General features: G+C 36.9%; 1 protein-coding gene across 2 annotated transcripts in view; it reads left to right on the top strand.

Annotated features, from left to right (window-relative positions):
- The first annotated feature begins 7 nt into the window (after window positions 1-7).
- The window catches only part of chek2 (checkpoint kinase 2), a 55,913-nt gene continuing 38,685 nt past the window's right edge, over window positions 8-17,235 (top strand). Inside the window, exons 1-5 of one of the 2 annotated variants that reach the window (XM_051921037.1) lie at window positions 8-151; window positions 4,000-4,245; window positions 5,336-5,460; window positions 15,399-15,531; window positions 16,828-16,924. In XM_051921037.1, the coding sequence (XP_051776997.1) occupies window positions 4,008-4,245; window positions 5,336-5,460; window positions 15,399-15,531; window positions 16,828-16,924 (593 nt within the window). In that variant the 5' untranslated portion in view covers window positions 8-151; window positions 4,000-4,007. Of the gene's footprint in view, window positions 152-512; window positions 747-3,999; window positions 4,246-5,335; window positions 5,461-15,398; window positions 15,532-16,827; window positions 16,925-17,235 lie in introns of those variants that run through there. The other variant, XM_051921036.1, reaches the window with a different exon arrangement.

The following is a 17,235-nucleotide window of genomic DNA, read 5'->3' on the forward strand; positions in this document are numbered from 1 at the left end:
ATTTGTGTAAAGCTTGCTTCCTTTTACATTTGGGATTTTGGCGGAAAATGTGTTGGGCTGAGAGGGAAACGCCAACGTACTAACATACAATGCGTTTTTAATTACTTCGCGTCGCTCTTGCACCTGTTTATTAACTTATTTTCTGGGTAAGGTGAGTACTGCAAGCGTTACTTGGCATGCGTGAGAGTCACCGGACGGGAGCGCAAACAATCCAGCCGGTGTGGAACTTGCGCCGGTTTCAGCTGCTTTCTACAGCACTCTCCGGGTCATATCCAATTGTGAGCCAGAGACTTTGAATTAAAACGTTACTTTATGTTAACGCGATCAAGGCTTGCTTCGAGAAAACGTGCACTAGACAATTTCGACCTTCTTTCTCCACCCCATGCCCCTTCTGTGTTACCTGCACATAAGCATGGCACATGTGATGCAGGTTACCGGAGTCCATCAATGGGCCCTTTTACAAGGGGGTTCTCTAAGTTTCTACTTGTTTGTCAAAGACGTACAGTATATGTTAAGTGAACGAGTGTGGAGTAGCATACAGCCATTTCGGCTATAGGTTTTGCATGATAAAAATAGAACATATCCTTTTCCAGTTTTTTTCTTTCTCTGATCTCGCTTTGGAAGAGATTAAACAAAAAGAGGATCACGTATGTTTTGAACAGCGTTGGTTCTCATCTGCCTAGCAAAGTTAGGTCTAGCAGGTGACAACTGTAACTACAGATGACCAACAGATGTCGTCATGCAAGGTTTGTAGAAGTTGATGGGGAATTCTGTTCTTTCTGTAGTTGCTCCTGGTTCTGTAATGAAAAATAAAGACTTCTTTAGCTGCGAGTTATTTGTCTTTATTCTTGCCGTATTTCAAAACTTTGTTTGAATCAAGGCAAGAAGAACGAGTAAAAGATTTTATTCTGCGTGTATACGGTATGCTGTGTACATTTCACCATGGTGCGATGTGAAACTGATTTTCATTGGAGTTAAGGTATGATGATGACTGGAAAAAAAACATGCAACTATTGTGATTTCATTAAGAGCTGTCCAGAGCCCAAATCCTGAATCAGACACTGGAGTTTACATGATCTCACTTTATCAGTGCCATTTTTTGGTTACTTCTGTTTTCCTTCCAGAAACGTGCATTTTAGGTTAAGCAAGGGGCCAACCAAACATTTTAAGAATTTTGGTGTCATAAAGTTTGTATGCCAATGTAATTTTTTCCCTTGCATGTCCCATCCTGTAATAGAAGTTTCCATTTTCATTTTCATGAGTGGTTGGATTACACTTTATTCAGCACAAAAAGAAAGGGACGCCGAGTCAGGTTCTGATGTAAGTTTCTCGGGGATTTTACAGATGGAAAATCGCAGTAGTTCAAGAAACTGGTGCTTGGAGATGAGATTTGATTCTACACAATAAACCTTTAGACCAAGCAACAGTCCATGGTGTGTGGACCCAGAAAGGCCAGGCACCTCTTGTCAAAGCACAATAGATGAAGTTAACAACGAAGGTCATTTTCCCCATCTTATTTTGTTATGATGGCCTTGTGGAAGTGATCCCATTTGAAGATTGACAGTGACATCAGACATCTGCATGGAATCTAGCTTGACCCTGGTTTTCAGGCAGCTACAGAGAGGTTGTCCCAAACCACCACTTGCCAGCTTCTTTCTTCACCTCAATAATGTGCCAGCACACCGTTCCAAGAAGACACTGGACTTCATCAAAGAATCTGGCATCAACTTGGTTGACGTTCCTCCTTACTCCTCAGATCTGGCATCTTAAGACTTCTGACTGTTTCCAAAAGTCAAAGCACCACTGCATGGGAAGCCATTTCAGGACCGAGAAGAGCTCATCGAAACAGTCAAACAAGAGCTCTGGATTTTAAAAAAATTTGATTTTCAGCAATGTATTCAAAAATTAATTTATCACATGAAGAAATGCACTGACATAGGTGGTTACAGCAATGAGAAGTGTTAATAAATGGAGCTTTAAAGTTCAACAGAGAAAAAAGTTCTACTTAAGTCATTTCTTCATTTAAACCTTTGGTCTTCCCCTCGTGGAAAACTTTAAATTGCCCTGGTGTGACTGAGTGAGTTTGGGTGTGCATGCATCATGCAATGGCTGATTGCATGTCAGATCTTACTGTGCGACTGCATTAAGTCAGTTTGAAAATGGATGTTTAACATTCCTAATATACATCCATGTTTGGGCTTGTTTAACCCATTTCATTGTTGCAGTGTTGTTGTTTGAGCCTATTCGGGTAATGATAGGCACAAGATAAGAACAAATACCAGATGGTGTGGAAGCCCATTTTATGGAATACTCAAGCATACCCCAACACTGTTTGCGCATTCTCATCTGTCTGTGTGATTGTTTTTCTTGTCACTTCCTAAAAAATCTGTGTCTTGTTCCTAATAATGATAAAAACATAAATGTCAGGATAAAATACATTAAGCTGTGGTGAAGAGATGATGGAATGCAAACTGTATTGTGGATGAATACATTTTCTGTTGTCAGCTGTGACTCGGATGATGTGTGTCAACAATTTAAAGGTAATGTGCTGAAAATAAAATAATGAACAATATGCCTAAATAGTACAAGAACTACTTAACTGACAAGTCCTGTCTATTTTAAGTTATGGCAGAGCCTTTATATTTAGTAATGTTTTGTGTAATACATATCAGAGATAGGGCGGCATTGTGGCTCAGTGGGTAGCGCTGCTGCCTCGCAGTTAGGAGACCTGGGTTCGCTTCTCGGGTCCTCCCTGTGTGGAGTTTGCATGTTCTCCCCTTGTCTGAGTGGGTTTCCTCCAGGTACTCCGGTTTCCTCCCACAGTCCAAAGACATGCAGATTAGGTGCATTGGCAATTCTAAATTGTCCCGAGTGTGTGCTTGGTGTGTGTGTGCCCTCTGGTGGGCTGGCGCCCTGCCCGGGGTTTGTTTCCTGCCTTGCACCCTGTGTTGGCTGGGATTGGCTCCAGCAGACCCCCATGACCCTGTAGTTAGGATATAGCGGGTTGGATAATGGATGGATATCAGAGATATGTTATATTTGTAAAATAACCATTGCATTTTGCATAATGCAAGTAAACCAATCAAGATTTAGCAGACTTGGTAGACTCCGTGCACCAACTAGGCATTACCTGTAACCACATAATTTAAACAAATACTTTGTTCTGTTTTACATAGTATCCTGGCAGAACCTTACATGCTCATTTGGTCTACTTTGTTATGTGCTTGATTTTTGCTGTTATAATGCATTGCATTGAGATCAAGCAAATTACTGTAATTGAGAGGATGCAGAGAATATTGTTACGTATACAATGGGCAGAACTTCACTTTGTAATACGCAAAGTATTAAACTTCGGACATCTGGGGCAAGACAGTCTGTTAATTGTCCTTCCAGAATCATTTTTTTTATAATTTTGCAGTATTATACATATAAAACAATACAGATTGAGGTAGTACCCTATATAAACCTCCGTACTTGCTTATCATGGCGATGTCTTGCATTTTGATTAGCACAAGCAATTAAGAATTTCCCAGTGCTATGTACCCATGAAAATAATAGTCATATAAACCTATTGGTTTTAACAATTGTTGAGCTTATTGTAGTAAAATGAAACTTCCAAAAGGAGATAAATATGGAGATTGTCCATTCTGTATGTGAGAAAGATAGCAATTAGCATGTAAACATCTTTACCAGGTTACACTAGAGTGTGTGCTTCATGTGTACCTTATTTACTAAAGGAAATAAAGAGATCTTTGACATTTTAATTATATTTTCTCTTCTTTAGCTGGCTTATTTTTAGGTATCTTTTAAAGCATTCTAAATGGCAAACAAAATGCTTGTACTTGCATCTTCCGTACTAAAGGCAGAGGCTTTGAATTTGATTTGATGAAGTTAAAACAAATGACATTGAATTCTCAGTAATTAAAATTAGTAGACACTGGTTTTACTCCTTGTTTTTAATTTGTTGTATTTATGTTTTGAATTCATGCTTTTATGCAGGGGACACTATGTCACATGAGCCGAGCTCTAGTGAGTCTCAGCCACAGACACAGTCACAGTCACAGGGTGGCTCCAGTTCTTCATCCAGTGGACCTCAAACATCTAGCCAGTCTTCAACCTCTTCAGGCTCTCTGACACACAGCTCAGCAGACACCATTCCCACTCAGGATTTAGCCAGCATTCCTGAAGAGTTACCACCTGTCTGGGGTCGCCTCTGGGCTGTTGGTAAAGGGTTTCACTGCTTTGGTAAATTTTTCTTTTCTCTTGTAGTTTATGATCATGTTGATTGCAGTTTTAAAAATTATTTATAGTGTGGTTGTTCATATTATTAATACCAGTTTTATTATCTTATTTTAACATTAATCTGTTATATTCTAGTCCCCTTTATATTTGCTAGAAAATGCTGTATATCATTTAATCTACATGAATACATTTAAAATTGTGTCATTCTGTTTGTCTTTGGTTTGCTGTTGTTTGTTACACTTCAATTTGCTACTGCAGATCAGACACTATCAGCTCCTTATCAGATTAAGTGGGCTGCATTAGGGTTTTAAGTTCAGTCCTGGATTCCCTTATGTAGTTGCAGGTTTTTGGTCAAACCGGTTTCTAATTTTAATTTGACTCATACCTTAAATAAGATGCCATTTCCAAGTTTCAATGTTTTGGGATTATTTGGGATGATTTTAGTGGTGTGATCTTTAGTGAATGCTATTGGGTCTTTAGCTCAGGTTAGGTGAACTTAAATATAAGAGCAGTACATGTAATACTATAAAAATTCACAAATTGCTACAGGCTGACCTGATATATCCAGCTCAACATTTTACTACCATTACCTGTAGAGAGGAAAAAATATTTTAGTGTGCCTGATATAGGGGAAAATTAAACTTAATCAGTGAATATGTAATAAGCAAAAGATTTTATATATAGATAGTCAACAGAGAGGCCTGTGTCAGTAAATGGGAAGTTCTTGAATGGTATACTAACATTCCTTTTGGGGATACAAAGACACTTGTGAATTAATAAGTTCCCATAACTAATTTCTGAGGCAGGGAAGGTATCAAGAAAGTTGTGAAATACAAAAAAAAAAAGATTACAATCAGTTATATATGTGTGTTTATACATATATTGGCAATGGCAGATTGAACAGCAAGTGATGAAAGCAATACAGTTACAGAATGAGCAGTTACATCAGTAGCCAAGGCAGAAATAGGCTAAGATAGAATAACAAGCATTCAGTCTACTTTTAAGTGTTCAGACTGAGGCAGTATCTGAATATTTAAGAAAATGAATTTTATTATCAAGTATATCTAATAAAAAAGTGTTTTTTCTGTTATAGACTGTGTCAACGATGAATATTGGTTTGGAAGAGACAGAAACTGTGATTATTCTTTTAATACTCCGTCACTAGTCAACACTGAATATTATCAGAATTATAGCAAAAAGCACTTCCGAATAATGAAGGTAAGTAACAGATGTCAGCCATTAATTAACCAGTTCACTCAGAATTCTGAAATTTATTGTCATTGTCTTACTATGAGTCCTGTCTAGAGATAATTGAAGTTGGATGTTTTAAGCCCAGTTTTTTTAGAACATTAAAACAATCTAGACGAGAACAGGTCATTCAGCCCAAAATTTAACATTTTATTAAAGAAAGAAACATCCTCTAAGAGGACATTTCAATAATCAGGCAGAAGAAAAGCTGCTCATTGTATCTTTTAATAACTCCTCAGCAAAATGCCTTGGAGGGAGCATTCTTCAAAAGCAGTCTATTACAGCATGGTCAGAATGATCAGAATGGTCCAAGAAACAAAGGCTAGAGGTTCATTTTATAAACTGTTGAATTTACATACAGTGTCAATCAATGTATACATTTTACTCTGGTTCATTGGTTTACACCCAAATGATTTATATAAAATAAAAGTCTATTATATTCTGGTTCTTCTTATACCTTTTGAGTGGTGTCACCACCTTTGAAATATCTGTGCGTATAACAACTGTCCATTCTGTTGTTACAGGACATGTGCTGATTTCTTAGTCATCCTTCAGTACATTTTGTATATTACATCAACCTTTCTTCTAGTACGGTACATTCTTTATTTACTTGACCATCTCAGTATTTTCCTAAATCAGTTCTTATATTTCAGTGTACATTTTGTTGTTCACTTGACCTTTATCTGGTGTCTGACATTTATTAACCCATCCATCCATTTTCCAACCCGCTGAATCCGAACACAGGGTCCTTTATGCTATTTCTTTAAGATGAATGCTATGTTACCTTAAAATTATTCTTCCACATTCACCAGTCCTATCCACTTATTTCTTCCAAAAAAACATCAAGTTGAGTTTTGAAAGTCCCTACAGTCTTACTGTGTAGCTTATTCCAAGTATCTACCGTTCTTTGTATAATGAACAACTTCCAAATGTTTGTGCAAAATTTACCCTTAACAAGTTTCCAACTGTGTCCCCATGTTCTTGATGAACTCATTTTAACAGTCTCAATCCACTGGACTAATTCCCTTCATAATTTTAATCTTCTTTTGCTTAAACTGTATAGGCTCAGCTCTTTTAATCTTTCCTCATAATTCAACCCCTGTAGCCCTGGAATCAGCCTAGTCGCTCTTCTCTGGGCCTTTTCTAGCCCTGCTATGTCCTTTTTGTAGCCTGGAGACCAAAACTGCACACAGTACTCCAGATGAAGCCTCACCATTGCGTTAAAAAGCTTGAGCATAACCTCCTTGTATTTGTACTCCACACATCATGCTATATAACCTGACATTCTGTTTGCCTTCTTAATGGCTTCTGAACACTGTCAGAAAGTTGATAGCTTAGAGTCCACTATGACTCCTGAATCCTTCTCATAAGGTAAACTCTCAATTTTCAGACTGCCCATTGTGTATTCAGACCTAGTATTTTTACTTCCTATATGTAATAGTTTACAATTACTGACATTAAATTTCATCTGCCACAATTCTGCCCAAGCCTGTATGCAATCTCGAGTCCTTTTGTAATGATATAACAGATTCCAAATTCTCTGCTAATCCACCTATCTTGGTATCATCTGCAAACTTAACCAGCTTGTTACTTATATTCTTGTGTAAATAATTTTTATATATTAAAAATAGCGGCCTTAGCACTGACCTCTGTAGAACACCACTCTTAACATCGGCCACTTCTGATAAGGTTCCTTGCACCATCACCCTATGCTTCCTGTTTCTGAGCCAATTCTGCATCCATCTACAAACATCACCCTGAACTCCCACTTCTTTTAGTTTGATGCCCAGCCTCTCATATGGCACCTTATCAAATGCTTTCTGAAAGTCAAGATAAATAATATCATCAGCTCCACTTTGATCATACAGTATCCTTTTGTTGTTTTCTCATAGAATTCCAGCATGGTAGTAAAACACGACCTCCCTCTTCTGAACCCATGCTGACTGTTCCAAAAAACTCCTGTTCTTGCTGAGTGTTGCTCAATCTTATCCTTAATTATTCATTCCATTAATTTTCCTGTGATGCATGTTAAGCTGACTGGCCTATAGTTGCTTGAATCTGCCCTGTCACCTTTTTTATATAATGGGATGATATTCACATTTTCCAGTCCTTCGTTATCTCTCGAGTGCGCAGTGACTTTCTAAAAATATGTGTCAAGGGTTTATATTTGTACTCACTAGTCTCCTTAAGAACTTAAGGGTAAATATTATGTGGTCCTGGTGATTTGTTTGATTTTAGCCTATTTAATCTGAGCAGCACTTCTCCCTCTACAATTTCTAAATTCCTCAGTGCCACCTTAGTTGTCCTTTTACAGCTGGGAGGTTATTCACTTCCTCACATTTGAAGACCTTTGAAAAATGTGAGTTTAGAGCATCTGCTATTTCATTGTCTATATCTTTTAATTCCACTTTACTATTTCTAATGCACTTGACCTCCTCCTTGACTGTTCTTTTACTACTAAAATATTGAAAGAATCTTAGGGTCATCTTTTGCCTTATCTGCTATATTCCTTTTAGCCTCCCTGATATCCTTCTTAATGGTTGTCCTCATGTTCTCATATGCTCTCATAAGATTTTTTAAATCTTTATTAATCCACTGTGGAGTTTTTTTTCAATTTCCTATTAATTCTAATTTTAGGTATGTATCTGTCTTGCATTACATATAAAACTTTTTTTTTTTAATTTTTATTAATTTTATTGTAATCATTCATACAAATCGATCAATTTTTACAAAAAAATAGGATTGAAAAATAAGTCGACCCCCACCCCTGAGGGAGAGAGCATGGCCAACGGGGTAAAACTTAAGGCTTGTAAACATACCTAAATTGATGAGTTTAATAGGCCAGTAGAGATGAAAGGAGAAGAAAAAGAAATGCAGAGATAATTGCTTCCTTGGTGCTTTAAGAGCTTATTCTAAAATTTTATTGATTATACCCTGCCAGGTTTTAAAAAAATTCTGTATAGATCCTTTAACTGAATATTTGGTTTTTTCCAATTTCAAATAGTATAAAACATCAGTTACCCACTGACTTTAAAGAGGAGACTTAGGATTCTTCCAGTTTAGCAAAATAAATCTGCGTGCCAAAAATGTAGTGAATGCAATCACAGTTTGTTTGTCCTTCTCCAATTTAAACCCATCTAGAAGAACACCAAACACAGCTGTTAATGGGTTAGGAGGGATTGTGACATCAAGGCTGTCTGAAAGGCACTTAAAAATTTTGGTCCAAAATGATGTTAATTTGGTGCAGGCCCAAAACATGTGACCCAGTGAGGCTGGGACTTGATTGCAGCGTTTGCAGGTTGGATCTTGCTCTGGAAACATTTTGGACAGTTTTAGGCGAGACAGATGTGCTTGATATATAATTTTGAGTTGAATAATTGCATGCTTTTCGCATATGGAGCTCGAGTGAAGTCTCTGCATTGCTACTTTCCACTCCCTTTCTGATACATTAAGAGATCTTTTTCCCATTGTCTTCTTGGATCTTTGAAAGGGAGGGACTGTAAAATAATTTTACATATTGCAGAGATGGTGTCTAAGTCCTTGAAATTGAGCAATATTTTTTCCAGCATGGACGAGGGTGCAAGATGAGGAAAATCGGGCAGGTTCTGTTTAACAAAATTCCTAATTTGAATATAGTGAAAGAAATGTAGATGTAAAGTTAAATTTGGAATGTAATTGTTCATAGGATGAAAAGATGTTGTCTATATAAAGATCTCTGAGCAATTTAATCCCAAATTTTTTCCAGATATTAAAAACTGCATATGTTTGCGAGGGTGCCACAGATAAAAGCTTCTCCATCTTAAAATGCTTTCTACATTGGTTCCATATTCTGAGTGAGTGAAGCACAATTGGGTTATTAGTATATTGCCGATACCTTGCATTTATTGGGGCACAAAGCAGGGAATATAAAGAAGTACTGCAGGATTTTACTTCTATTGCGGACCAGGCCTGTGTATGTTCATCTACTTGTGTCCAGGTTTTTATAGCTTGTATGTTTGCTGCCCAGTAATAAAACTGAAAGTTAGGTAGAGCAATGCCACCTTCTGCCTTAGGTCTTTGTAGGGTCACTCTTTGGATATGTGGATGTTTTGAGTTCCAAATAAATGAGGTTATTGTTGAATCTAATTGCTTAAAAATTGATTTATGATTTATTAATGTACTGTATATTGGAATGTTTTGAAATAAAAAAGAAGCTTAGGAAGAATATTCATCTTAACAACGTTAATTCTTCCAGCTAGAGTGAGATGAAGGGTTGACCATCTATGCAAGTCTTGCTTAATTTATTTCATACAGATGGCGAAATTTTGTTGATAAAGAGCTTTGCGTTTATTTGTGATGTTTACCCCTAGGTATTTGAACTGATCTGCAATGATAAAAGTTAGGGTGTCTAATCCAATGTTATGTGCTTGAGAATTAACTGGAAAGAGTACAATTTTATTCAGATTAATTCTGAGACCTGAGATCTTTTGAAATTCTGTAAGTGCTGTTAAGACTGCAGGCACAGAATTTTGTGGGTCTGATATATACAGTACCATATCATCTACATATAGAGACATTTTCTGTTCCAGTCCATCTCTGATAATCCCATTTATCTGATCAGCATTTTGACAGTGAACCGCCAGTGGTTCAATGGCGATTGCAAATAGCAGTGGTGACAAGGGGCATCCTTGTCTGGTACCATGTTCTAGTTTAAAGTAATCTGAAAAAATATTGTTAATACAAACTGAAGCTTCTGGATTGGTATACAGTAGTTTGATCCATGCACAAATGTTCGGGCCAAACCCAAATTTCTCTAATGTAGTGAAAAGGTATTTCCATTCAGTCATGTCAAATGCTTTTTCTGCATCCAATGATAATAATATTTCTGGGGTGTTTGACTTTGTTGTTGAGTAAATTACATTAAACAGGCGTCGAAGATTGGAGGATAAGTGTCGATCCTTGATAAATCCAGTTTGATCTTGTGATTTTACCGAAGGCAGCACTTTCTCCATCCTTCTAGCTATGATTTTTGAGAGTATCTTAACATCATTATTCAGAAGTGAAACTGGTCTGTATGATGCACATTGTAATAAGTCCTTGTTTTGTGTAGGAAAGACAGTGATTAATGCTTGGCAAAAAGTTTGAGGTAGAATTTGATTGTCTCTAGCTTCTGTAAATGTTGACATATAAAACATTTTTAAACCTTTTCCACTGCTCCTCAACTGTCTCCACACTTAAAAGCTTATCCCAGTCTATCCTCCTTCAACTTTGTCGCATCTGCTCAATATATGCCCTATCAAAGTTCAACTTAACAATTTTAGTCTTTGCATCTGCACTCTTACAAAATACTGAGAATTGTATTATATTATGGTCACTTGACCCTAGTGGTTCAATCACCTGTACACCCTCAATTCTATCTTGATTATTACAAAATACTAAATCCAGACAGGCTTCACCCCATGTTGGTGCTTTAACATACAATGTTAAAAAACAGTCACTGATTACTTCTAAAAACTCCTACTCTTGTGCTCCTACTCTGCAAGGTTATCCCAGTTAATATTTGGATAATTAAAGTCCCCCATGACTATAATATCTCCTTGTAAACTTGCCTTTTTGATATTACTTTATTTTTAGTGGCATAAATGGGAAATAAGGTTGAGCAAAAGCAAACAATATCAAAATGTCCATGATAAAAATCATAATTTACTCATGTCATGTAATCCATATGTCACATATGCAATTGTATACACACAATGTCCCAAACACATACATACAGTCATATAAAAAAGTTTGGGAACCCCTCTTAATTCTTTGCATTTTTGTTTATCATTGGCTGAGTTTTCAAAGTAGCAACTTCCTTTTAATATAAGACATGCCTTATGGAAACAGTAGTATTTCAGCAGTGACATTAAGTTTATTGGATTAACAGAAAATATGCAATATGCATCATAACAAAATTAGGTGCATAACTTTGGGCAGCCCAACAGAAATATTACATCAATACTTAGTTGAGCCTCCTTTTGGAAATAGAACTGTCTCTAGATGCCTCCTATAGCCTATGATGAGTGTCTGGATTCTGGATGGAGGTATTTTTGACCATTCTGCCATACAAAATCTCTCCAGTTCAGTTAAGTGGCTGCCGAGCATGGACAGCCTGCTTCAAATCATCCCATAGATTTTCAATGATATTCAAGTCAGGGGACTGTGACGGGGGCGGCACGGTGGCGCAGTGGGTAGCGCTGCTGCCTCGCAGCTGGGTGATCTGGGGACCTGGGTTCGCTTCCCGGGTCCTCCCTGCGTGGAGTTTGCATGTTCTCCCCGTGTCTGCGTGGGTTTCCTCCGGGCGCTCCGGTTTCCTCCCACAGTCCAAAGACATGCAGGTTAGGTGGATTGGCGATTCTACATTGGCCCTAGTGTGTGCTTGGTGTGTGGGTGTGTTTGTGTGTGTCCTGTGGTGGGTTGGCACCCTGCCCAGGATTGTTTCCTGCCTTGTGCCCTGTGTTGGCTGGGATTGGCTCCAGCAGACCCCCGTGACCCTGTGTTCGGATTCAGCGGGTTGGAAAATGGATGGATGGATGGATGGGACTGTGACGGCCATTCCAGAACATCGTATTTCTCCCTCTGCATGAATGCCTTTGTAGATTTCGAACTCTGTTTTGGGTCATTGTCTTGTTGGAATATCCAACCCCTGCGTAACTTCAACTTTGTGACTGATGCTTGAACATTATCCTGAAGAATTTGTTGATATTGGGTTGAATTCATCCGACCCTCGACTTTAACAAGGGCCCCAGTCCCTGAACTAGCCACACAGCCCCACAGCATGATGGAACCTCCACCAAATTTGACAGTAGGTAGCAGGTGTTTTTCTTGAAATGTGGTGTTCTTCTTCCGCCATGCAAAACACTTTTTGTTATGACCAAATAACTCAATTTTTGTCTCATCAGTCCAAAGCACTTTGTTCCAGAATGAATCTGGCTTGTCTAAATCAGCATTTGCATACAACAAGCGACTCTGTTTGTGGCGTGAGTGCTGAAAGGGCTTCTTTCTCATCACCCTGCCATACAGATGTTCTTTGTGCAAATTGTGCTGAAATGTAGAATGATGTACAGATACACCACCTGAAGCAAGATGTTCTTGCAGGTCCAATCCTGTGTATATGCCGCTGCTGTATTTGCTTGGCCTGCCAGACCTGGGTTTAACAGCAACTGTGCATGTGACCTTCCATTTCCTGATTTCATTCCTTACAGTTGAAACTGACAGTTTAAACCTCTGAGATAGCTTTTTGTAGCCTTTCCCTAAACCGTGATACTGAACAATCTTTGTTTACAGATCTTTTGAGAGTTGCTTTGAGGAGTCCCTGCTGTCACTCTTCAGAGGAGAGTCAAAGGGAAGCACAACTTGCAATTGACCACCTTAAATACCTTTTCTCATGATTGGACACACCTGTCTTAACAAGCTAATCCAACCAATTTGGTGTTGCAAGTAATCAGTATTGAGCAGTTACATGCTTTCAAATCAGCAAAATTAAAAGGGTATCTAAATTTTTGCATTGCCAGTTTTTCACATTTGATTTAATTTCATACAACTAAATACTGCTTCACTAAAAATCTTTGTTCAGAAAACACCCTAGTACTCAGATGTTCCTAGGAAATGAAAGACATACCAATGTTACCTTTTTTGTTGAAATTAGAGTAAATTATTATGCAGGCTGAGAGGGGTAAATAATTAACTTCCTGAAAATCCTCTTGTGAACGGCTGGGGATCAAGTTCAAATGGAATCGAGCTTTAGAACTGAATACCCTAAATTCATTGGTACTTTAGCTACAATGCTGTTTTTGTGGGTTTTTCAACTGCAGTTTGTGGAATTGCACCTGGTTGTTGAAGCATGTCAGAGGTGCATAAATAAGAAGCATACTTCCCACCAAATAATGTTTTCACTCTCTTTTGTTTAACGCTTAATCTCTAATTGTTCTCCTCTCTCAAGACCAGTTGCAATAGGACGTGAAGCACCATGGTAGCCATAAACAAGCCGTTACTGGGCAGGATTGCTGACCAATGAATGAAAGGGAGGTGGATCTTCAGTTCATAAGAGGATTTTCCAGAAGGGGTTTATTTAATAATATCAAAAATGCATGTGTCTGAGACACTGTGAACATACTGAATGTCACCAGTTATTTTTTGTTCTTTCTTTGTGCATTCCCATTTAGCCTAACATTTTCCTACTTTTCAACCTTTCTATACTTTAACTTAAACCCTCTTAATGCAAAATTTCCTGTCTTGGTGCTTTGGTAGCCAAACTAATTCTTGCCTCCAGGTTGAAGGCACCGGAGTCTGTTATGGTGGATAGTTGGATGTCTTCCTTTTGCAATTTAATCTTTTATGGGTTATCTGCATCACAGGTTAATGATGCCTTCAGCAATTGTTTAAATCCCAATTTGCAGCCTCTCTTTTCTGTTAACTGATGCTCGTGTTCACTTTGTTACTGTGGTTTGGTTTTGTTCCTTTTACCCTCCTCTTTTCTGATGAATGGGTTGTCAAAGTATTTACTCTCCTTTACTTAGGCTGGGATATGGTGGGATGTTTTTTTTCTTCTTATATTCGTTTATTGTTGTACATCTTCTTTTATTTTGTTTTCAATTTAATGTAAAAAAAAAAATCACCAAAAACAAAATAGTACTTTATCCAAACCATCAGAGAACGGCAGTATTACTATTGATATTTTGTTTATTTGTGTTTTCTTTTTTTAATTGTTTGAAAATGAAAAACAGTGTACTGACACACCTCTACCTGTAACTCTCATGGTACACTTGAGAAGAAGGTGCAGATAGTTTGTTTTAAAAATATGCATAATATTTTTTGATTGTTTTTTTGGTTTGCAAAATCATGTACATTTCTTTGAGCTGTGAATATTTGACATTGTATGGTCTTTAAAAGATGGACAAGGGTACACATGCAGTTTACAATAAACATTTTGAATTGTATTAGAAGAAAGGCAGATCTGTTAAGCTATCATAAATTAAATCATTAAAGGCATTTTTGTCAGGCCATGTATGATAGTGGCTTATGAACTGCATTTTAAACCACAAGGTTGCCAGTTCAGTCCTTACTATAGACTCACTATTTGGATCTGGGCTTGTCATTTGACATTCCTGTACTCTAATAGTACAAGGTATGTATAAACAATTGTATTGTAGTCTAATTTTATAATTTACCTTGGCTAAAGTTTTCTGTTAGATAATAATAATAATATTTGTTGAGTGGCACCTTCAAGCATAACAGTGGTGTTGTGTCCAATGAGCATACATGCTCCCAAGGAATTTGTTCTTTAAGAAATGCATCTCATGCAGTGAGCTACTTACCAATGCCCTGTATGGATTTGGCTGTGTTAAGACCATTCAGCCTTCTTCTGTCAGACTGGAGCAGGACACCTGATCCAATTACTAACCTTGATTTACAGCCCTTACTGTAGTTTGTTACAGCTGCTGGAAAAGATATTTGTTCTACTTTCTTCAGTTAAAAAAACTGTATGTATGCTAAACATAAGCAACAAAAACCATGCTCACAAATCACAATATCACACAGTTATTTTTCAGTTATAGGTATATTACTGAGGGACCAGGCTGATAACACAGTCTCTGAACTAAATAACACATTTATATCTTAAACACATTTATATGATCTCTGCAAATACTCTTCTGAAAGCCCTTTTGTTTCTTTCAAGATATTTTATACATATGATACCTGTCATGTTTACAACACACATATGTACCCCTTCATTTAGTGATGCAGTGCTATACCATTGTTCTTTCTGTAACAGCCATGTGATTTTTCTTTGTTTTAAAAAATACAATTGGAAACTAATTATGGAGGTGTTCTATTCCAGCACTTTAATGAACCTGTTTTTTTTTTTTTTTTTTTTGCCCATTCAGGTTAATGACCTTCCATACATTGAAGACCACAGTGGCAATGGTACCTTTTTGAATGGTCAGCTTATTGGTAAAGGATGCAAGGTCCCACTGGTCAATAAGGCAGAGCTGTCATTATCTTTCCCTCACAATAAAGGTGACCGAGCTCCAAGTCCCACTGCATTAATAACTCTTCTTCATAATGACTTCTTTGGATTTAATTTACTTTTATTGCATTTCTACTCATACTGCCTGCATTTTAATGGGCTGCTCAGTGTGCTTTGATGTAGTCACTTTGCTGTTTTGAAATTTAATGTTTGCCAAATCATCACAAATAATCTGGAATGGCAAATGTAGTTTTACAAATCTTTCCCAGTAGGTGCGAATCATCCTAGGATGAGGATCCAGTAGACCTTTACTGTTGTACACACATGTATCAGGATCATTAGCATTTTGTGAACTGCACGTGCGTTTTTTCCTGTTTGACCTTGACAATAATTACTACAAGGATAGACACCAAGGAAATGTGTGGCAGAAAAATACTAAACATGTGTTTCATTTCAGCTTTTTTATAAAGAATGTGCACGTTTCATGCAGTATTTCAGAGCCCTATAGACAGAACATTTTATTTAACTGTTAATACATCATACTCTACTTCATCAAACAGAATACTTTCAGAGCTTCTATTTTTCATTTGTACAGTTTTGTCAAACCACATCAACCAATAATTTTATGTTTGTGCAGCTGTTTAAGAGGCTTCTGCATAAGTCGCTTGGGAAAATGTTGCATTCAACTGGAAGTTTCAGTGTATGTTGTAAAAAAGACTTTTTACTCTTTTTGCTATTGAAGAACTACATTTAAACCATAATTAGTGTAATTTATCCATATCAAGTATGTTCTGTTTTTGTTATTACCAATCAATTTATTTTCCAATGAATGTAAAACACTATCTTTTTAGGGTAACAATTTATGATTAGCAATCAAAAAACTAATAATATGATTGGTAGCCAAATAAAGAATGAAGAGATACCTTAACGTAAATGATGCAGGGTCCAACATTTAGTTTTGGCATCAAGCACATTCTATATGAAATAACCATTTTTCACACTAACAACAAGAACAATAGTGTATGTTAAAGGGTAAAGTGGAGTTTTAATCATTTTATCCTTGCTTGAGCTTATGGTAGTACATTTCACTTTCTGGGGGAGGATTCAGTTCAGTTGAGTTTATTTTTGTATAGCGGCCTTCACCAAGTGCAGATGTGGAGCAATAACCTGTTAAAGAAAAGAACTAGTAAAACTGGAGGTACATTGTAAATATGAAGAATCGCTAAAAACAATTCACAGATTAAATTTACTTGTTTGAGTTTTTTTGCAGTAAGGAGAAAGTTAATAAAAGCATACTAAATTTTGTAATTTGTTTGGTTTAAAGATATTTATATTGTTTTGTTTAGTATTTGTGTTTTCCAACCTTACTGCTGATGATGATGAAACAACAAATCTTCCAGAAGAGTTTAAAAAGAAGTATGTAGTTTCCAATAAAATTGGAAGGTAAGAAGAAATTTCTTTGATGTGTGTTTTTCATCTTATTTACTAAAACTCTCTTCCTTCTTCATTAACAACATTAAATGATGAAATAAAACAGTTTTTTTCCCCCCAAATGATTTGCTTATTAGCATCTCATTGTTGCTTTAAAATTAATTAGTGACAGTATTTTAACTTGCATGGGGAGCATTTATGTATTTTGAAATACTATGCAATACAAATGGAACATGTAGAAGAAGCAACTATCTCTGACTGCTTAGAAAGTTTTTATATGTAAATTGGTCTTTTGCCTTTTACATTCTTCTTAAAATGAGTAT

Source organism: Erpetoichthys calabaricus, chromosome 18 (assembly GCF_900747795.2).
Source record: "Erpetoichthys calabaricus chromosome 18, fErpCal1.3, whole genome shotgun sequence".
NCBI lineage: Eukaryota > Metazoa > Chordata > Cladistia > Polypteriformes > Polypteridae > Erpetoichthys > Erpetoichthys calabaricus.